The following is a 23,861-nucleotide window of genomic DNA, read 5'->3' on the forward strand; positions in this document are numbered from 1 at the left end:
CAACGTCCACCAACACCAATAATCAAAAGTGACTAGTGGCACCGGCTGAGTTGGCACATTCATTTCTCCAAGGCTCAGCCCCGGTTAAAGCCTCCAAAAGCTTGGAACCGGATAGAAGTTCTTCTAAACCGGTAGTTGAATGCCCTAACAAATGTCTTCGGATTGCAGCGGATTCCCCCGCACCTGTACCAATTCTCAAAATTGAATTAAATAATGAACTTGTTACTGCTTTATTAGATTCTGGGAGTGTTTGTTCCATTATTTCGGCTGAATGGTACTCTAAATTGAGCCTCCGTGGCTCAGATGGCAGCGCGTCGGCCTCTCACCGCTGGATACCGTGGTTCAAATCCCGGTCATTCCATGTGAGATTTGTGCTGGACAAAGCGGAGGCGGGACAGGTTTTTCTCCAGGTACTCCTGTTTTCCCTGTCATGTTTCATTCCAGCAACACCCCATTCTCATTTCGTAGCATCTATCATTCATTAATATATCACTCTGGGAGTGGCGACCCCATCATAATAATAGCCTATATATGATTCATTCATTACATCCCTGACCCGGTCACTGACTGGAAAACAGGTTGTAGGTTTTCATTTTCATGGTACTCTAAATTAAAGTCTGTCTGTAAATTTTCTGATTTTTGTTCATCTTCGGTTCAATGCATTTCGGCTAACACTTCTCCATTAGAAATTTTAGGTTTCATCTTTGCCATAATTAGGATTGCTAAATTTACTTGGAAAGTAAAATTGTTTGTGGCTAAGCATTTGTCTTGCCCCATTATATTAGGAGCGGATTTCATGTCTCACACCGGTCTTGAGCTCGACATTCAGAGCAAGTTGTGCACTTTCAAATTTGCTAGTAATTTTAAAATCCCCTTGTTAAAATGTAATTCTGTGTCATGTTCATCTGTTTCGCCTACCCACGATGAGATGACGTTAGACCTTAGACATCTACCTGAGGAGCAGGCTGAGAGTATTCGTAAGCTGTGTCAGTTGTTTCCAGATGTTTTCTCCGATACTCTTGGTGTTACTGACCTTATCGAATACAAGATTGAAGTTACGGATTCGATTCCTTTTCGATTTCCACCTTATAGGTTATCTCCACCTAAAATGAAGGCTCTGAAGGAGATCATAGATCAGATTCTGAAGGACGGTATAATTCGGCCCTATAAGTCGGCATATTCATCGCCTATTTTCTTAGTCCCGAAACCCCAAGGTGGCTTCAGGCCTGTGATTGACTACAGGGCTTTAAATTGGAAGGTGGTGTTACAATCTGTGCCCCTTCCCGACCTTCACTCTTGTTTCTCATGGTTTCGAAAAGCTAAGTTCTTCACCATCTTAGACCTTAATCAGGCGTATAATCAGATCCCTCTAGCTGAAGAATCTAAGCATCTGACAGCTTTTGCCACGGATTGGAACTTGTATGAGTACAACAGTGTGCCTTTCGTGCTCTCCACAGGAGCAGCTGTGCTTACGAGATTGCTAGATAGGGTCTTCTCCGACATCAAATTCGAGTACTTATACCATTATCTTGATGATATCGTCGTATTTTCTGAGACCTTTGAAGAACATTTAGATCATCTGAAAGAGGTCCTTAATCGCCTTCGTAAGGCAGGGTTAATGGTGTTGTCTAAGGTTGCTTTCGCTAAGCCTTCCATGTCATTTCTAGGGCATATTGTGTTGCCCGATGGGATTGCAGTGGATCATTCTAGAACACAGGCCATCCGTGATTTCAAACCTCCCAAGGACATCAAAGGTATTGCCAGATTCATTGGCATGGTGAATTTCTTCAGGAAATTTATTCCTAACTTCGCTAATAGAGTGGCGCCCTTAAACTTACTCCATAGGAAAGGCGTCAAATTTGAGTGGGGGCCTTCTCAACAAGCCGCTTTTGAAGACCTCAAATTAGCACTTTGTAACGCCCCTGTTCTTGCTATGCCTGATTTCTCGAAGAAATTCATCGTCCAGACCGACGCGTCGTCGGTGGTGGCTGCAGTCCTTCTTCAAGAGACTGAACTAGGGAGGTGACCCATCGCCTATGCATCTAGGACATTATCGGCTCAAGAAGCCAAGTATTCCATCTATGAACTTGAGAGTTTGGCTGTCTTATTTGCGTTAGAGAAGTTCCACCTCTATCTGGAACAAGTTCGACTTGGAAACAGATAACCAAGCCTTAAGTTGGGTCTTAGCTAGGCCGCGTTGCACTGGCCGTATAGCCCGCTGGGCCATCAGAATTTCTGTCTTCTAGTTCAATGTTAGGCATATACGAGGGTCTGAAAATGTTGTGGCAGACGGACTAAGCCGTATGTTTTCTAATGATGTAGATACCTCCGAACAGGACGATGGTTCTTCACTTCCCAAGTCCATATCTCTTGATATAGATGATATAGATGTTGATTCCCATAGGGAATCTGAAATATTTGTTCCGAATGAGTAAATTTATAATACCAATATAAATGGTCCGTTATTGGATATTATAAATTTTCCAGCTAACTCATTCCTCTTTGCCAGCGTTTTGCCCCCGTGTGCTAGGCTGGGCTCATCAGTTGGTACCTAGCACACCTACCAAGACGCTGGCTAGTGCATACTGTGGAGGCCACTGCGTAGGCTAATTGTAGCCACCGGCAGTGCCAATGCACTATGAGAGACTTTGTCTCCAAGTAGCCTACGCAGTGGCCTCCATGGTATGCACTAACCATGCGTCTTAGTAGGTGTGCTATTTACCAAGTGATGAGCCCAATTTAGCACACTGGGGCGAAACGCTGGCAACCAGGAATGAGTTCGCTGGAAAATTTATAATGTCCAATAACGGACCATTCAAATTGGTATTACATACCACTTAGTTGAGCAGCTTGTCTCCTTTCTCCCAAGTCTTTCCAGCCCAAACTTTGCAACATTACTCTTTTGTCGGAAATCACACAGAACAAATTGAGCTGCTTTTCTTTGGATGTCTTCCAGTTCTTGAATCAAATAATCCTGGTGAGGGTCCCATGCACTGGAAGCATATTCTGTTTGGGGTCTTACCAGAGAATTATATGCCCTCTTCTTTACATCCTTAGCTCAACCCCTAAATACCCTCATAATAATCATGTGCAGAGATCTGTACTCTTTATTTACAATCCCATTTATGTGATCACCCCAATGAAGATCTTTCCTTATATTAACACCTAGGTACTTACAATGATCCCCAAAAGGAACTTTCACCTCATCAACGCAGTAATTAAAACTAAGAGGACTTTACCTATTTGTAAAAGTCACGACCTGACTTTTAACCCTGTTTATTATCATCATACCATTGCGTACTATCCGTCTCACAATATTATTGAGGTCATTTTGCAGTTTCTCACAATCTTGTAACTTATTTATTACTCTATGCAGAATAACATCAGCTGCAAAAAGCCTTATCTCTGATTCCACTTCCTTACTCAAATCATTTACTGCATATGTGTAAGAAAACATAAAGGTCCAATATTACTACCTTGAGGAATTCCCCTCTTAATTTATACAGGGTTAGATAAAGTTTTTTTTTCCCCATGGCACTACAGCCCTTGAAGGGCCTTGGCCTACCAAGCGACCGCTGCTCAGCCCAAAGGCCTGCAGATTGCGAGGTGTCGTGTGGTCAGCACGACGAATCCTCTCGGCCGTTATTCTTGGTTAGATAAAGTTTTGCCTACTCTAATTCTTTCAGATCTGTTTTCTAGAAATATAGTCACCCATTCAGTCACTCTTTTGTCTAGTCCAACTGCACTCATTTTTGCCAGTAGTCTCCCATGATCCACCCTATCAAATGCCTTAGATAGGTCAATCGCGATACAATCCATTTGACCTCCTAATTCCAAGATATCTGCTATATCTTGCTGGAATCCTACAAGTTGAACTTCAGTTGAATAACCTTTCCTAAACCCGAACTACCTTCTATCGAACCAGTTATTAATTTTGCAAACATGTCTAATACAGGGTGGCCCACTTAAACCTTTCACTGCAGATATATCTGGAACAACAAGATATATTGAAAAATGACTTTCACAGGCATGAAGGCAGGGAAGGGGCTAATTAAAGTAAATACTATGAGCCAGTCAAAAACGTAGGAAAATAGTATTTTCAACATCAACTTACGTTTTTTTAAATGGACACCCTGTATTATTTTGTACGCAATCATTAATATGAAAAATCACATAAGTAATGGCGTTTGTTTCATCGCAATAGGTCAAGTACATCCCGAGATATTGCAATGTGAAGTTGACGCTTGAGATAAACGAAACGCGCAACAGTTGCACATCCCGGGAGTCAAGTGTGAACCTCACGGTCCTCTTACTCACGATATGATTGCCATACTACGATGCGACAGGCACTGTACTTAATGCTATTTGCACTGTTATCAAGAGGGATGAAAATAAGAGAAGGGTTTCCTGCCACAGCAAAAGGATATGTAAATAACGGTTCCTCTCTTGCGTGTTTTATTTACCTACACAGTACATTGCAGTACTCTGTACTGTACTACTTAAGAATGTACATAATTCGTACAGCAAAGTTACTGTAACGAAATTCTCTTATTTTCATCCCTCTTGATAGCAGTGCAAATAGCATTAAGTATAGCGCCTGTCGCATTCTAGTACGGCAATCATATCGCGAGTAAGAGGACTGTGAGATTCGTGCTGGAATCTTTGGATGTGCAACTGCTGCGCGTTTCGTTTATCTCAAGCGTCAACTTCATGTTGCAATATCTCGGGATGTAATTGACCTATTGTGATGAAACAAACAATATTATTTATGTGATTTTTCATAGTAACGATTGCTTATGAAATAATACAGGGTGTCCATTTAAAAAAACGTAAGTTGATGTTGAAAATACTATTTTCCTATGTTTTAGACTGGCTCATAGTACTTTAATTAGCCCCTTCCCTGCCTTCATGCCCGAGAAAGTCATTTTTTCATTTTTCAATATCTCTTGTTGTTCCAGATATATCTGCGGTGAAACGTTTAAGTGGGCCACTCTGTATATTCAGATAGAATGCTTTCCCAAAGCTTACATACAATGCATGTCAAACTGACTGGTCTGTAATTTTCTTACAATCTTACAAGCCCTGAATTCTTACAGGGCTATTATTGAGAAAGTTTTCAGTAACAAATTGCAAACAACACAAGAGCTAGAAGACATCATGAGAGAAATCAGAATATTGATGGTCTATTAAGGCTGGGAGAATTCCATCTGACTGGTTAACATCAACTTTTGTTATCATAACAACAAAAGCTAGTGCATGATTATCGCACAATCAGCCTAATCTCCCATGTCTTAAAGGCATTCCTATGTATCATTCACACTCGTATCTATGCGAAATGCAATGCCAAATTGGTCCTACTCAGTTTGGTTTTAGAAATGGACTGGAAACTCACAAGGCTCTTTTCTCTTTGAATGTTTCGAGTCTGAGATGCCTGGATATGAATGTGGACGTATACACATGCTTCATTGACCACTGTAAAGCTTTTGATTGTGTATCTTATGCAATAGTTGCTGAGGTTTTAAAAACTACTGGTGCTGATGGTGGTGATCTATGTATCATTGCTCAGCTCTATTGGAACCAAAAAGTAGAGGTCAAAATAGAGTGAGACACAACCAAGGACATAGCTATATGTAGAGGTGTGTGACGGGGCTGTGTCCTTTCCCCTCTCCTTTTTAATATCTACTCTGAGGCTGGGTTTAGAGAAGCTGTCGAGGTTGTTAACTTAGGGATCAGGATAAATGGCAATGCCATTAATAACATCCGCTTTGCTGATGATACCGTTTTGTTAGCTAGTAACCTTGTTGATATTCAAATTATTAATAACATTGTATGGATCAATGCAGCATTTGGACTGTTCATGAATGTTGGCAAGACCAAGTTGATTGTATTTTTGAAAACACATAAGCAGGCCTTCGTGCACATCAACAACATAATTATTCAGTAATTGTCATCCTTCAAATATATTGGGACTGTAGTGTTTGAGCACTGTGATCCCAAGAATGAAATCTTATCCAGGATAGGGCAAGCCAAACATTTGTTCAACAGTATAAGGGCCCTATTCACCAGTAGAGATCTCAAATTTCAGCTCCGAGTTCAGATGTTGTGATGCTATGTTTTCCCTGCTTTTCTGTATGGTTTTGAAGGCTGGACGCTCAGCCTTTTGCTGGAAAGGCGGATTGAAGCTTTCGAAATGTAATTTTACAGAAGAATGCTTTGAATATCCTGGATAGAGAGGAAGACCAATGAGGAAGTCCTCAACTTGTTAAGAAAAAAGAGCTTCTAACAACCGTCAAGGAACGAAAGCTCAGGTACATTGGGCACGTTATGAGAGGTGAACAATACGAACTTCTCTAACTCATCATCGAGGGGAAACTTGAAGGAAAATGAACTGTGGGGAAATGGAGAAATTTCTGACTTAAAGACCTGAACTTGCTGGTATGGACAAACTTCCATTGAAATCTTTTAAGCCGTTGTTTCACGAGTTAACATCAATTGGATAGCCAGCCTTCGTAGGGAGACGGAGTCCTAATAAGAAGAGGATGAGGAGATGCATTATGCAAAACCTGATACACTTGTCAGAATGTGCCTGATGGTGGATAGTGATACTTTACTATTCAAACCTAATTCACTAGTTTATTATGCAAAACATTAGGCTCATTAATATGTTCTATTCATTGAACATTTAAGATTCATATGTAATACTGCATTGCATATACTTCAATTCTCCTCCTTTCTATATCAGTCATGTATTATTTATGCACAATGTTGATTTCTCATGTATTTTTTTCAGGGTAATCCTATAATTGATTGTCCAGAATTGCACGGGCTGTTGGAATTACTCTCAGCAAGATACAGCAGAATGGAGAATTTAAACAGTCTAAATCCTCCATCAATCTCTCCTGTGAATATTAGCAAACAAGGCAACAAGTAATTCACAATAAACAGTCTACACTAAAATACTGTAAATTGTAGTTTCCTTCTCCTCTTTAATTAATGAAACTTTCTGTTCTTTTACCTCTTTTATCACATATCTAAGAAGCAAGATGTACTGAGGCAAAACTTCTACTGTATTTCTTTAATAATATACTTTCATTATAGTTCAAAATTTTCTGCATTCGAAAATTACAGAAATTATTCAACCAGCAGGATGGCACAGAGAACACATTTGGAGGACATTACATGTGGTTCCATCATCGGCAGATTAGAGGGCAGCCACAGTCAACACCTGGTGGGCCAGGAGATGAATGTCGCCCGTAGCATCATTTCATGCTATGGAAAAGATTCCAGGACAGAGGAAACATACAATATCACTACGGGCAAGGTCATACACATGCTACAACCCAGCATCAGCACCGGCACTATCTAGAGATCTCACAGCACCCTCTGGGTCACACATCTCCCATCAGACTGTGTATTGCTGGCTTTGAGAGGTTGTTCTGTATGCTCGGCGACCCAACATATGCATTCCCCTCACACAAAGGCACTGAATGGCTCATGGAATATTGTATCTTGCTCATCATGATTCAACCCAGGAACAGTGGGGTAGTGTCCTGTTCACGAAAGAGATGCGGTTTAGCCTGGAGAGTGATTCTCGCTGTCTGTTTATCTGGCATGCCCTTGGGACACGTCACCACCCTGCCAATGTTGTGGAATGAGATCGATATGGTGGCGCCAGTGTTCTCATCTGAGGTCATCTCATGTTAGGAGCATGTGTTTTCTAGGGATACTGTGACGGGTGCTGTCTATAGGGATGACATCCTGCAACAGTATGTGCAGCATTTTTGTGGTGCATGTGAACCTGGGTTCCGTCTGATGGATGATAATGACCACCCCCACAAGGCTGGCCTGGTGGACAAGTACCTGCAACATGTCTGGACATCACGTCTGGAGTGGCCAGCTCGCTCCCCAGACTTAAATCTAACTGAACATGCATGGGATGCTCTAGGTCAAAAGACTGCAGCCCTAACACCACCACCACAGACTACTTATGACCTCTAAAGGGCGCTTGCCTGGCAATGGGTTGGGTTACCACAAGCCATGCTGGATGACCTGATCCAGAGTATGGAGAGCCTATGTGCAGCCTGTATTGCCATGCAAGGTCATCTGATGTTTTGTTTGCCACCGGTGAAGGTACACAACAAACTGTCTGTGCCACCCTCTGACCATGTCTGGTTTTCCAGTATACCTGGTATCAATGGCAATGTGTCACGAGTTAAATTGTTGCCAGGGCAACTTTTAGTGCATTATCACTGCGCCCCATGTTTTTCTGTGGATCTTGAAGATCCCTTAACTTACGAACATGAGTGTAAATCATCATCATATACAGTTTCCAGCTTCTGGCCAGGTACACTTGGAACATAAGCCTCTCCATATCCTCTCGCTTCTCCCTCCTCACTCTTGTCCAGTCCTCTCCTCTTCTTTGCACACACTCTTTCACTTCTTTTATCCACCTGTCTCTTTATTGTTTTCCTATTATCTCCATTTTGTGCATTATCTTGGGTATTCATATGTTATAAACTTCATGGTTTTGATCGGTATTGAATTGTAATTACAATATAATTATTAAATTAATGTAGTAATGGTCCGCCTTTCATTACTATAATATGCAATATTCTAAATTACATTAATTAGGGACTAGTTTTGGCCGGGGCTGGCCATCTTCAGCCTTAATGTAAAACAGCTAATAACTAAACCAATGTACATGCAAACAATTGACATAAAACAAATGAAACAAATATATACAAATTGACATTCAAAGCTGGGATGAAATTAAGAGTAAATTTGAAAATAACTAGGTTCTAACATCTTGAGTATGCTCATCATTGAGACTCTTTCATGTATTAATATGATCTGATGATGATGTTTGTTGTATTAAGGGGCCTAACATCGAAGGTCATCGGCCCCTGTATTAATATACACAGAACTGTTAGTTCTAATACTGCTAATCATTACTAATTCAATTGTAAACGGGAACTGGTAAATGTTGATCCTGTAATTCATCAACAAATCTATTTGAGTGGTGTTAGCCATATGCAAGTCATTGGACACCACTGTAAATAACCACTAGCTGACAGAGAACTGTTAAATGTTGTTTCATCATCAATCAAAGTAATAAGTTGAGATGCTCTCGTGGTGCTTGTTAAATCATGCTGAAACGTTGTTGGACATTGTCAGGATGACACATGAAGATATTGTTAAAACAGATGCATTGTGTCTGGTATAAAATTTGCAATTCATTGCGGTGCCCATGAAGTTAACCCGAATAAATTAGATAAAATTAAATTAATGAATTGAATGAGAGAATGTGTTAGTTAGATGGCATAGGTTATATGAGACTTACCTCTCAATACAGCATGTGGCGTGTAGCCTATTGTTGTGTGTGCTTCAGACCGAGATTCAAATGAAAAGGAAGGAGAGGGGAGGGGAAGGTCGTGAAGGAGAGGGAGGAAGGGGGAAATTAAGGCGGAGCTGAAGGATGTCTGAAAAAGGATGGCTGCTGAGGAAAGGTGCTGTGAATATTATGAAAAACTGAATTATGACTTGTTGGTTTGACATTTCTGAAAATGGGAATTAGAAGGTCAAAAAGGATATTTGGCTTTTCTGAAATTTATTTAAGATTATGATTTGGGTTGAAATATTGATCTAAATGTATGAAGAAGCTTTCTGTAATATTAAGGAGGGGTCCTTTATTGATGATTTTGAGAATTTTGCAAATTCTCAATTTTTTTTGAGAATTTTGAGAATTCTCAAAATTATCAACAAACGATCCCTCCTTAACATTCCATTTCAGAAAAGCCAAATATCCTTTTTGACCTTCTAACTCCCATTTTCAGAAACATCAAACCAATAAGTCATAATTCAGTTTTTCATAATATTCACAGCACCTTTCCTCAGCAACCATCCTTTTTCGGACATCCTTCAGCCCCGCCTTAATTCCCCCTTCCGCCCCTCTCCTTCCTTTTCATTTGAATCTCACAACAGTTAGTCTGAAGCACACACAACAATAGGCCACACACCACATGCTGTATTGAGGGGAAAGTCTCATATAACCTACGCCATGTAACTAACACATTCTCTCATTCAATTCATGAATTTAATTTCATCTAATTTATTCTGGTTAACTTCATGGGCACCGCAATGAATTGCAAATTTTATACCAGACACAATGTATCTGTTTTAACATCTTCATGGGCCGTCCTGACAATGTCCAACAACATTTCAGCATGATTGCACGTTATAAATTTAGGTATTAGAGCCCGTATTGTTAAAGTATCAACTTGTGAAAATTTAGATTTTATAATTCCACCTTTACAATACTGTAATTGTCTTTATTAAAAAGACTACATTAAATTACACTCGTGAAACATGTTTCATCCTCTTATAGGACATCTTCAGTCACCAATACAAATTCATAACATTACAAATAAGGCGAGGACACATTAAAATAAGTAAATGCAAAGTCTTTGTATCCTGTGACGCGGCGTGATAGCGTCTTGTCAATCTTCAATGTCCAATTAAAATCATATGTTAAAACTGTTGTTCAAAACAACGAATTGTCAATTATAAAACACCGTAAGTGGCTATGCGAATAAAATTATGTGCATATTGTATATAAACCAGTGTTGTGATAATGCCACATTATAATGGCTTTCTTGATTAGGAGGTTATTAGCAAAATTGAGAAAAAATCATTTTCCACATTAACCAAGGATACCAAAAAGAAAGAAGATAGTTATGCCATTTTTACTTATAGCCACAGTGAAATATACGAAATCACGAATGTTTTCAAGAAACTAAATATGAAAGTTTCTTTTAAAACAACCAATAACAACGTTCATCTTTTCTTCAATCAGCACACTATTAATAACGGCAATAGGAAATTTCAGAAATCAGGTGTTTACAAATTAAAGTACCAGCAGTGTCCCGCCAGTTATATTGGACAGACAGGCCACAATTTTAACATAAGGTATAATGAACATGTCAATGCGTCAAAGTACGGCAGATTCTCAGCATTCGGTTGTCATATGGACGATACCAATCATACATTCACGGGCATACAACAAGACCTTCAAATTCTCCATTTATGTAAGAAAGGAAATCTATTGAATATTTTAGAAAACATCTTTATAAATATTGATAAAAAATGTAACCCGATTTATAATCTTAATGAGATATCGGAGGATATCAATATACTTTTCGAGGAGTTAATCAATAAATTCTTTTCACGAAGGCGTGTGAGTAATACGTTACCTCACGCCTCTCCCCTTACGTCAAACTCCTCTCAACCTCTCCTCACAGTCAGTCCTCAACGACCTTCGAGAACGTCACTCAGTTAGCATTAGCACTTGAGGTGGAGTGGTTGACGTAGGACGGGCAAGGAGGTGTGACTGGATGGGCACTTAGTTCACATTTTAACGGAATTTTATTCTTCAGTTCATTCATATTTTCTTTTTCTTTTTAGGCCCCTATTGTCAACACACAATCAGGTTCAACTTGCATCAGTATAACTCCACCTCCTAATCAAGAAAGCCATTATAATGTGGCATCATCACAACACTGGTTTATGTACAATATGCACATAATTTTATTCGCATAGCCACTTACGGTGTTTTATAATTGACAATTCGTTGTTTTGAACAACAGTTTTAACATATGATTTTAATTGGACATTGAAGAATGACAAGGCGCTATCACGCCGCGTCACAGGATACAAAGACTTTGCATTTACTTATTTTCATGTGTCCTCGCCTTATTTGTAATGTTATGTATTTGTATTGGTGACTGAAGATGTCCTATAAGAGGATGAAACATGTTTCATGAGTGTAATTTAATGTAGTCTTTTTAATAAAGACAATTACAGTATTGTAAAGGTGGAATTATAAAATCTAAATTTTCACAAGTTGATTTCAGCATGATTTAACAAGCATCATGAGAGCATCTTATTTTATTACTTTGACTGATGATGAAACAACATCTAACAGTTCTCCATCAGCTAGTGGTTATTTACAGCGGTGTCCAATGACTTGCATATGGCTAACACCACTCAAATAGATTTGGTGATGAACTACGGGATCAACATTTACCAGTTCCCGTTTACAATTGAATTAGTAATGATTAGCAGTATTAGAACTAACAGTTCTGTGTATATTAATACATGAAAGAGTCTCGATGATAAACATACTCAAGATGTTAGAACATATGAATATTGAATTTTCACGACCGCATTGTAATCGATGTTAGAACATAGTTATTTTCAAATTTACTCTTAATTTCATCCCAGTTTTTAATGTCAATTTGTATATATTTGTTTCATTTGTTTTATATCTATTGTGTGCATGTACATTTGTTTAGTTATTAGATGTTTTACATTAAGGCTGAAGATGGCCAGCCTCGGCCGAAACTAGTCCCTAATTAATGTAATTTCTTTTATTATATCTATAACCTTCTCATTTCTCATCTTATCCATTCTTGTCACTTCTATCCTGCTTCTCAGAAATTTCATTTAACTTGCCTTGTCAGGGATCTCTGCTTCATTACCCAAATTTCTGCTGCATACGTCAGAATAGGTACATAGCACGTCCTGTATATCACTCTTTTGCTTCTCTGAAGGACATCCTTACTCCAAACCAGGCTTCTGACACTTTTCAGGAATGCTCCTGCTTGTCTTCCATGCTCCATTATTTCCTTATCATTTCTTCCACTTTCCTCTTATGATACTTCCCAGGTATTTGAAACTCTCTACCTTCCTAAGCTGTTCCTCTCCAAGCATTATCGCTCTCATAGGTCTCTTCTTCTTTCTAGTTGTGATTACGATCTTGCTCTTTTTTAGCATTAAGTTTCATTCCATATTGTTCCACCTCATCTTCCTATGCATCTAACTATTCCTTTTTTCCCCAGTTTAACAAGTCATCTGCAAACATAATCATTTTCATTTTTCCTTGCCACTTTTATCATTACCTCATCCATTACAATACTGAAGAGCAAAGGTGACAGAGTACTTCTTTGTCTTAATCCACTTTTTTGCTCAAACCAGTTCATTCTCTCCCCTCCTACTTTCACACAACTGATATTCCCATGGTACTGTACATCTCTTTCACTTGTTCTATTGTCTGCTTCTCAACACCTTTTCTGTGTAAGGATTCACATACCTTGTTTCTGCACACATGATTATATGCTTTCTCATAGTCCAACAAGGCCAACAGTAGATCTTTATGCCATTCATAATGATGCTCTTGCAGTTGTCTTACTGTGAATATAAGGTCTACTGTGGACCACAAGTCTAACGCCTTGTCTACATCATGGGAGATGGACAATGTCATAAAGTAGGGAATAGCCTGTCAGGGTGAAGTACAGTGGGGACTATGTGTGCTCCGAGACTGCTATGGTAGCTGTGAAGGCCCTGTGGCAGCTAACGGGGGTCTGGTGACGTCACGACAGGCCTAGCAAATCAGTAATGGATATTAACTTGCTTTGAGGGAAACAAGTGTAAAACAAGATAGTGAAATAATTTCACCTCTCCTCTATATTAGTTGCAAGCATGGTGAAAACATATTGCACTAATTTCTGTCCCATGACATGATCTGTGATAGGCAAACAAGGAATAAAGCTCTTCCATGCACCACTAAGGAAGATTTACAATAAGACTGTAACAAAAGCATCAATATATTCATGAGCTAGCTCTTGTGTACATATTGTTGACAGGTTAGTTTTTGTAATTGCAGCAGTAATGTCATTTAGCACAGATGAGAGGCAGCAGAAGTAACAATAGTCGGTCAGTGTACTGTAACTGTGGATAATTTTTGGGGTGTTGGGACATAGTAGGCCATCACGTTTAGTTTTCTTCTGGCTTGGCGATAGGGCGTTTGAGGCCTGGGCTTTCACATCTCCTTTTGATAGTCATCTTCCTGATCAAATAGTGGTTAATGACCATTTGGTTTTGCAGCTAATAAAAACAATCATGACAATCCACCCTTAAGTTTGTTACCATGATGACTGAACAATATTTCTACATCAGTGATGCTCGGATCTGATGGACTTGGCAATAAAACTGTAAATTTGTGAATACAGTATCTCCATTATTACAGCTCATATGGTAAAAATATATTGCACATAAAATATTGTGGATTTTCTATTACTTTTGTTATATACACTTCTTTACAAAGAACTGATTTTTCAGGAGATAACTGTAAGTTATGTCGTTGCTGGCGAGACATATGTCTTCTGGTATGGGCTAGAACAAATTTATTGCTTTCATTGACCTGTCTCAGTTTTATCCTTAGCTCCTTATGCAGCCAGTCCCTGTATGAATGGTGTGAAAATGTTGCTCATAGTGTCAGCTGGTGGACTTGACAGACTGATATGTATGTAACAACAACTTCTGGCTTTTGAGGAAAGCATCGGGAAACTACCTCACTCATTATTTCCCTAGAACACCTCTTCAGTGACGTCTAAGTCATCTACGACAGTTAACGGCAGAGTTGTTGAGGTTCCAACCAGTCTTCAGGCCGAGTACTCAACATACAATATTGTAAGTTACAGAAAAATTGTGAATATCTTCATTATTATTCCTCATACAGTAAAATTTATGAAATATAAAAGATCTGAAATTATATTTTGCACAAGTTTTATTACACAGAGTTTTTTGATACATCTAATGTTTTGGCCCTCTTTAATAATGCTCCACCACTATGAACTGATCAAATAATATTATATAGCCTAGTGCACAACCCACCTATCCATGAACTTAAATAGAGTTTCAAGATATTTTTTAAGCCTGCGATGTAACAAACAAACAAATGTCGAACTGAATCTATTTTCAACTTTTGTACACATAATCCGAGGTAAAAATGAAGAGGCAAAAATTTGAAGTTTACAGACAAAATTATAGTTTTATATAGATATAGAATTGTTTGTACAACATCACTCAAACATTTTAACAATGCAGGCCTGTATAAAAGAAGGCAAATAGGATTTATGACATTTAAAAGGTATGATTTTTGAAGGGTTTAGCACAAAATGGAGGGCAGTAATAAATAAGAGTACAATAGCAAGATTACATTTAGAAAGTAAGCAGGCAGCCACAGAGAACAGCAATAGGCCCTCCCTCCCTAAGTTCTAGTGTATTTACTTTAGGAAATCACATTAATGAACCGTCTACGCAGGTGATTGAAGTAAAACTGGAATCCTACAATAATAATAATGATATTTATTTTACATCTCATTAACTACTTTTACGGTTTCCAAACATGCCGAGGTGCCAGAATTTTGTCCCGCAGGAGTTCTTTTATGTGCCAGTAAATATACCAATGCGAGGCTGACATATTTGAGCACCTTCAAATACAACTGGAGTGAGACAGGATTGAACCTGCCAAATTGGGGGCAGAAGGCCAGCGCCTCAACCGCCTGAGCCACTCATCTCAGTCTTACAGATAAGACGATCAGTCATATTCCGTGAGAAAGAGTTCATGATATATTATTTAGTAATAAGCCATCCAATAATTAACAAATGGCTACAGATATTTGTTCAGGCATAAGCTGAAAATACAGGCAGAGGTGACAATACCTAGAATGCTTTGTAAAGGAAAATCACCCTTGGAAATTATTGCATGGCTTGGCTTCAAGATGATGGAAGTTAGCAACCTAGTAACGAAGTTTAGGGTTTGGACAACTAGGATGAGGGAACTGCTGACATGAAAATCTACAGTTAATAATATAACACTAAAAGAAATGCAGAATTCATAGCTGAAATGAAGAAGATTGATCAGGATGGTGGGCATAGAAAAGATATCCTGGGTGTGGCAAGGTTGACATTTGATCTGACTATGGTCAATGGAAAGGAGTTTTACAGGGCAGGAAAAAAAGACTTCATACTTTGTAAACTTGTTTCAGTCAAGGTCAGAAAAGAAAAAGACTTGATGAAAGACATTTAACCAGGAAATGTGCAATAAAGGTAAAAGTAACAGAAAGAAATGCCAAATTTCACTAGACCCAGTATAGACAATGTTATGTGTCTTCTTTTTTTTTAAAGATGTTTACAGCCATTACAGACCACAATAAGCAACATTTACACATTTTTAGAAGCTTTCTTTGCAGCTCAGTATTGTTGCATTCTCTCTTTGGCAGCCTGTTTTCTTTCTGCTGTCCATCCAATGTTCTTCTTCACGAAAGCTTTCTGCTGTCCATCCAATGTTCTTCTTCACGAAAGCACTTGAAGTTACTGATCTGGTGTTGGTATTTGGTTCTGTTAGCAATGACTTCATGATTTAGTCCAATTTGTTCCAGATCCTTCCTGACCTCCCAGAACCATAGGTCTACTATCAAGTATGGTAAAAATTTTTTTAGTCAACCGCTTGTCTTCCATTCTAAATAGGTGGCCATAGAACTTGAGTCGTCACTTCTTGATGGATTCCATCAGTCGTTTGGTTTTCTGATAAAGTTCCTCTCGTCCTTGCATCCTGTATTGTCCAGCCACTATTTTTGGGCCCATTAATTTTTGAAGACTCTTCCTCTCAAACTTCTCGGCTTCTCTCAGACTAGCCTTTCCAGTAATTTGGAGGCATTCACTTCCATACTTTTTTTTTTTTTGCTACTGGCTTTACGTCGCACCGACACAGATAGGTCTTATGGCGGCAATGGGGTAGGAAAGGCCTAGGAGTTGGAAGGAAGCGGCCGTGGCCTTAATTAAGGTACAGCCCCAGCATTTGCCTCCTGGTGTGAAAATGGGAAACCACGGAAAACCATCTTCAGGGCTGCCAACAGTGGGATTCGAACCCACTATCTCCCGGATGCAAGCTCACAGCTGCCCGCCTCTAACCGCACGGCCAACTCGCCTGGTCATTTCCATAGAGACATTCGGGTTTAATCACCGTACTGTAATGTCTGAGTTTAGCTTGCATTAAAACTGCTATTCTTGTACAGGTCATGTGTTCTGCGAAATGCTGCAGCCATCCTATCTCGCCTACTGTTGTTAGCTTCTCTTTCATTAGATCCCATCTGCAAAATCTCACCCAGATATTTGAAGCTGTTAACACTTTTAAACTTACCATGCCTTGTCTTTAGTTGTTTGGTTTTTTCCAAGGAGATCCTAAGTCCAGCCTGTTCAGCTTTCTTTCAGCCTTTCCTCGTGATATTTGAAGGAGCTCAAAAATGTCAGCCCATGGCGGTGGATTTACCGGCACACAAAAAAACTCCCGCAGGACAAAATTCTGGCACCTTGGTGTCTCCGAAAACCGTAAAAGTAGTTAATGAGATGTAAAACCAATATTATTATTACTACTATTATTATCTATATATTAAAAGAATTTACTAATCGTCGCCATAAGACCTAACTGTGTCGGTGCAACGTAAAGCCCCTAGCAAAAAAAAAAAAGAATTTACTAAAAGCCGCTTTGGCAAATCCGTCCATTCATTCTACTAGACCGATTTGCTTCATTTCTGTTTTATTCTATCTGGAATTACCTGCCGGTGAATCATGAGCCACTGATAGGTCTCTAAGTTCAAGCTAACTTTTAAGTAATCATAAAATCAAATCATTAAATGATCACGCCAATAACTGCAGGCGAAGGTGTACCCTATCCTGCAAAACATTCTGTACTTATCAGGTTGCTAAGCAATTAATACTATCATTAATATTCTGATATTATGTGATTTTCATCCTTAGTAATGTCATTGCATGCAGCCATGTTTGATTACTACCTTCAAGCCAGAGAGTATACACTTCTTCTGATGATGGAGGAATACTATTCTCTGCTTGATACTCTTTGATTCTCTGACCTTCCCCAGCTTCTGAATACACTCAACAGATGGCAGAACGTTCCTAATAACGTCCATGCTCCTAAGAGAAAAAGGTCTATCTACAAACAGACCCCATCATGACATACATCTTAAGACATTATCAGGGAACACCTATTGATGGATAACCTAGCTACACCAGAAAGAGTGAAGGTCATGTATTTTTTTAAAATTCTCTGCCTGGCAAAAAGCACTCCTTCGAGACTAACCCAAGAGCTCACAAGACAAACGTTCTGCATAGAAGAACTACGATTAAAAATACCATTCCCTTCTACGACACTTACCAAGCTTTACTTCAAAACTGCAGGATATAAAAAGCTAATATATGGATACATTTTCACCAAATGGACGGCATGATGACATCAGAATGGATGAATTCTGACTACAAACTGCGGCATACCATAACTAGAGCCCTGCGTGGATATACAAAATAACATCCACATCCACAAATGGTTATCCGCAGATAATTTAAATATTTAACTACAGTATATTACACCCAAGGTATTGAAACGGAGAGATCTGTTAACATAATACAATAGGCCTGACTCCTGGCACCAGAACCCATACAGTCGCAGGTTTATGAGGGATTTTCTCTTGCAACAACTACCGACGTACTGACCTTTGTTCCTTCCTTCCATTAATTTATTACGGACAGGAGCCAGTTAGGCTTATATATAACTATTCTCCCATACCAATGTCAAGGGTCGCCTAACCAGAAGCAAAAACAACAGCATACTGAGTGAAAATTAATAAACGTCATTATTTAGAAATTTTTCTTCATCTTCTTCTTAATCTGCTCACCCTCCCGGGTTGGTTTTTCCCTCGGACTCAGCGAGGGATCCCACCTCTACTGCCTCAAGGGCAGTGTCTTGGAGTGTGAGACATTAGGTCGGGGATACAACTGGGGAGGATGACCAGTACCTCGCCCAGGTGGTCTCACCTGCTATGCTGAACAGGGCCTTGTCGGGGGATGGGAAGATTGGAATGGATAGACAAGGAACAGGGAAGGAAGCGGCCGTGGCCTTAAATTAGGTACCATCCCAGCATTTGCCTGGAGAAGAAGTGGGGAAACCACAGAAAACCACTTTGATAATGGCTGAGGTGGGAATCGAACCCACCTCTACTCAGCTGACAGAGTGGACCCCACTCCAGCCCTTGTATAACTTTTCAAATTTTGTGGCAGAGCTGGGAATCGAATCCGGGCCTCCGGGGGTGACAGCTAATCATACTAACCAACTACATCACAGAGGCGGACTATTTAGAAATTATCAGCACAATTATCCACACTTCCATACAGTTTGTATCCGCCAAGACAGGACACTAACCATAACACGCTTCTTGTTAAATGTTCACAAAACCATTGGAAGGGGCAGGAAAAACATTATAACTACGACAGGCACATCAAGACGAGTTAGCTAACTTATTTATAACGAATGCTGCGGAGCAGCATGGGACATCTAGTTATTATTATTATTATTTCTTGCCTCAGAGCCAAATATTGTTATACGGTTGTATGTGCCTCCGTGTCCTCTGTAATGACTGCATGTTATGTGTTGGGTAGTCTGTAAGGCCGGCCATACACGTTGCGGCGTACCGGAGAGGTTTACCAATACAGTTGACCTGCGCAGGTAAACTGGAGCGTGGGTGGCACCTACGTTCGATGAACCTGCACAGGTACAGGCGAGCCAGGAAGAATCGAAAAACAATTCCGTTACCTGCGCAGTTGAACGTAACTGCACGTCTGTGTGATTCACCCAAGACCTGCACAGGTTTCAGCTCAGTTGAAGCAGGACAAGCGCGGGAAGAGGGTCTTGCGTTCTGTTTATTTGTTTTTACAAAACCACTCGGTTTGTTTTGTTTTGTAATTTCTTTTTGCTTACCGGTGATTTTTTGTTTTGTTTTGATAGAATACCATACAAAACATGTCAAACTGTAAGCGAACTCAAGTTTTAGAGGAGTTTATCGAGTTGTACAAATCTGAACCTTGTCTGTGGCGTGTGAAGAGCAAGGAGTATCATAATCGTGCACTGAGAGATGCCGCTTATACATAATTATTGACAAAGTTGAAGGAATCCGAGAGGTCAACTGATGGGCAAACCGTACCGTGTGTGAGGTCGTCGCATGTATAGGTTTACTGCTCAGGTCAACTGTAAAGGTAAACCTCTCTGGTACGCCGCAACGTGTATGGCCGGCCTAAGGATGATGATACTGAGGGTAAAATTACTGTCGGCGCATAGCCTACGCCTGATATAGATGTTGATTCCCATAGGGAACCTGAAATATTTGTCCCGAATGAGTAAATTTATAATACCAATATAAATGGTCCGTCAATGGACATTGTAAATTTTCCAGCTAACTCATTCTTGGTAGCCAGCATTTTGCCCCAGTGTGCTAAGTTGGGCTCATCGGTTAGTAAATATACACCCACCAAGACACATGGCTAGTGCATACCATGGAGGCTTTTTTTTAAAAAAGTTTTCATTCCCCACCTGAAGGGCAGGACGGGCCCCCTAGAGCGTTACACACTTTCTCAGGCTAGGCGATGTGAGGAAAGCAGTGCAGTGTTTTAGATTTAGAAGATGGGTAACAATGTGAAAAGGTTAGTGATGGAGAAGACAGTGATAGGAATAATTGAGGACGTACGCTAGGAGTGAAATTTAGAGAAGGGGACCAGGATGCAGATGGAGGGTTAGGAGGTGCAGGGTCATAGTGAGATTGTAGAGGGAAGATGTGAAGAGTCGCAGGATGTCAAACGTTGGAGGTAATTGGGGGAAAAAACTAGGTGGGGGAGGTGGGGGACTAACAGGTGGACTAGGTGGAAAATGTGGGGCTGGCCGGGGGTGGCGAGGAGTATTGTTGAGGGGATGGCGAACAGGTTTGGGTGGGGAGATTGATGGCTCAACTTTATGGCGATGGCGACAGATGTATACTCCGTTGCTGATGAGGTGTTGGGCATCTTCGGTGGTCGGTAGATGGATGCGAACCATGTACGCTGGGCCCGAGGCGTTCTGGATGCGGAAGACGCGGCGAACCGGGACGCCTTCCGCTTGGAGTTGGTGGAGAATTGTGTGGTTTGAAAGAGCAGGGTCCACACCTCGGATCACACAGCTGTACATTTTGTGGAGCGGTGGTGGTGGCAGCGTTGTCGATGGTGGTGCGGCGGCTGCTGCTTCGTCGTCGTGTGTAGATTGTAGAGGCGATGTTGATGTGGCTGCGGTGGAATCGAAGATGTCGTCAAGGGGTTGCTGGAGTTGAAGGATGGCTTGTAGTAATTGTAGTGGTTGGGATATGGGAGGGGGTATAAGCTGTTGTTGTAACTGTAGTGGTGGTAGTTGTAGTGGTGGGGTAAGTGGAAACGGGAGGCGATGAAGGCTGCGGCGATGTACTAATGTGAGGAGGTTACAACTGGTAGAGTAGTTGGATTTGCACTGAGCTGTGCCAGGATGGATTGGGGAGTTGCCTACACTAGGTAGTACTGGTGATGGATAGTTACTCCGGTGTTGAAGAGGCGCTTCAAATCGTCCAGCGTTGGTAGGTATAGCAGGATCTGTGAAGATGGAGATGAGGTTGAGCCGTCCAACAGTTGGTACACATCATGCACTCGGAAGTTGGCTGAGCGGAGTGTGCTGCAAATGTCGTTTTAGGAGATGGCGGGATCTACCTCGGGAATAATGCAGGTAAACATGGTAGGGGAGGCCGACTTCCTTCATGGTGTCAGGCCGAAGTGCTTTTTTGAGCCTGGCGAGGTGCGAAGTATAGATGAAGTGTCACCTGGCCAGGCAAAAAAGTGAGGCGTTGATGTAGAGGATGGAGTAGTCCGCAATTAGAGATGTGAACAATAGCATGGTATCCTTCCCTCTGTGTTGTGCGAATCCTGCCGTGGAGGCCACTGCGTAGGCTACTTGAAGCCACCGGCAGTCCCAATGCACTATGAGAGACTTTGTCTCATTACCAAAAATTGATGCCTGTTTGGCCATCAGATGATATAGATGTTGACTCCCATAGGGAACCTGAAATATTTGTCCCGAATGAGTAAATTTATAATACCAATATGAATGGTCCGTCATTGGACATTATAAATTTACCAGCTAACTCATTCCTGGTCGCCAGCGTTTCACCCCAGTGTGCTAAGGTAGAAGGTTCATAATATAATCCAGGCCTGAAAATTAAAGAATCAAGGCACCAAATTTGAATAATTAAGAAGTGACACAGAATTAGCCTACTGAAATAAAATTACAGGAGAAGAATAAAAAGATGAACTGAATAGAATAGCAAAAAATTTCAGGGACTGAAATTATAATTCATCACTATGAGACAAAAAGACATATACAGCCAATAACACCAATCACTCTTCAGCATTCTTTTTACAATTTTGATATTCACAATTCAGTCAGTTAACAGGCATGATTAAAAAATGTATACATCTTCAAATATGTTCTTCATGCCCACTCATCTTGGAAATATGTTAGTGCATCGAGGCAACGGGGGTAACCTTTAGCCGTCATCCAACAGGAGGAACTTGACGCTGTCATCCATGAAATTCAAGTCGTCCAACGATGTCGCGGACACGGGCTGCCAGGGCATCCCGATCAGGAGTGTTGTTATCCAAAAGCATGGTGTGAATACGTGCCATATAAGCATCAATTGTATTAAGATTTGGTACTTCATGGCCTAAACATAAAAACAAAACAAAAATAATCACACACATGATTGAGGTACAAACAACATACACAAATTTCAGAAATCTTGCAAATGTTCAGAGAAAATGAATAGATTAAAATGATGCTTTTCTTACATTCTATCTACCTGTTCTTTAACAGATAGGCCTAATAAGGAATAAAGAGATGGTAAATAAATAAATTTTGTGTAGCTATTTCTATTGCAAGTAACTAATCTCATGTTTTAATCTGTATTGAAATCTGTTAATTACAATAACAAAGCTTTATTATAATCCACCTGTTCAATATATTACAACGTTGTTACATTTAAAATATCTTCATTAATAAAACGTTATATGTGGGACATGTTTCGCTCCCCTACACAGCATCATCAGCCAAATCTGAAATCTCGAAGAATGGTTATGTTCATAAATAATGACTTAAGAACTAATAAACCATTTCTTTGCAATCTTAAACTTACTCTACTAGAATATCTTAAAATACAGAATCTTTAGTGACATGCATTGATAACAGGGGCTTAATAGGAAAAATACACTAAAATTATGGTACAATGAGTTGTTCTAAAATATTTAAAAAACAAGTAGCATGTCTAAATCTTAGAATGACGTGAAAATCAATCTTAAGAACTAAAGTTAAAGATTTCTTTGCAAACGAGATTGGCTTAAAAAGTTTTATTAACCCTTCAGGATAAGAGTCTATAAAAATGTCAATATCTCGTTAATTTGATAATTGATCTTGTGGCAGGATGAATGTTGGTCTTCAATGGATTTTAAATACTTGATGTCATTTGACCTCGGCGAATGCTGTTGAATAAGTATGCTCTTGTTGATGTCAGTGACCATGAGTTGAATGGATTTAATAAGGCATAATTGAAAAGGACGTAAATCAATGAACATGTAGTTAAAAGTTAAGTAGAATATCTTTGTTGAATGTCTGTAACAAGGAAAGGAATCTTGTAAGTATCATAAGTTGTGTTGCTAGTTAAGTGTGCACTTCTGGAAACTTCACTTACCCCTTTAATTGCTGCTTGTCAGTTTGGTGTTATCTAAGGTTGTGTGGTGACTGCCTGTTGTTCTGCATCTACTCCTTGTGTTGTAAGAGTGGAGTGGTAAGAGTTGAGGGAAGGGAGTAGGGGTAGGTGGAGAAATGTTGGTAGGTGTGGTTTTGGAAGGGAAATGTCTAGTAGGGGTGCTGGGAGGGGTTGTGTTCTTTAATGTTTCATGATTATTAGTTGTTTTGGGGGTGAAAACTTGGGCAAAATTACTTTTTTCTAGATTAAGCATTTGTAAAAGTTTAGGCAATTGTTCATGTAAAGGATTTCTTATTTCAATTTCGTCATTTAAATTCTTTTCCCTATTAAAATGTTGGTCTAAATGGATATAGATATTTTCTA

At 39.9% G+C, this 23,861-nt stretch overlaps 1 protein-coding gene across 1 annotated transcript in view; it reads right to left on the minus strand.

Moving 5' to 3' along the window:
• Positions 1–22,053: 22,053 nt before the first annotated feature.
• LOC136874887 (high mobility group protein 20A) overlaps positions 22,054–23,861 on the minus strand; it is a 137,798-nt gene continuing 135,990 nt past the window's right edge. The window contains exon 8 of the mRNA XM_067148592.2: positions 22,054–22,460. Coding sequence (XP_067004693.2) covers positions 22,318–22,460 — 143 coding nt within the window. The 3' untranslated portion in view covers positions 22,054–22,317. The remainder of the gene's footprint in view (positions 22,461–23,861) is intronic.

This window comes from Anabrus simplex, chromosome 5, assembly GCF_040414725.1.
Source record: "Anabrus simplex isolate iqAnaSimp1 chromosome 5, ASM4041472v1, whole genome shotgun sequence".
Classification (NCBI taxonomy): Eukaryota; Metazoa; Arthropoda; class Insecta; order Orthoptera; family Tettigoniidae; genus Anabrus; species Anabrus simplex.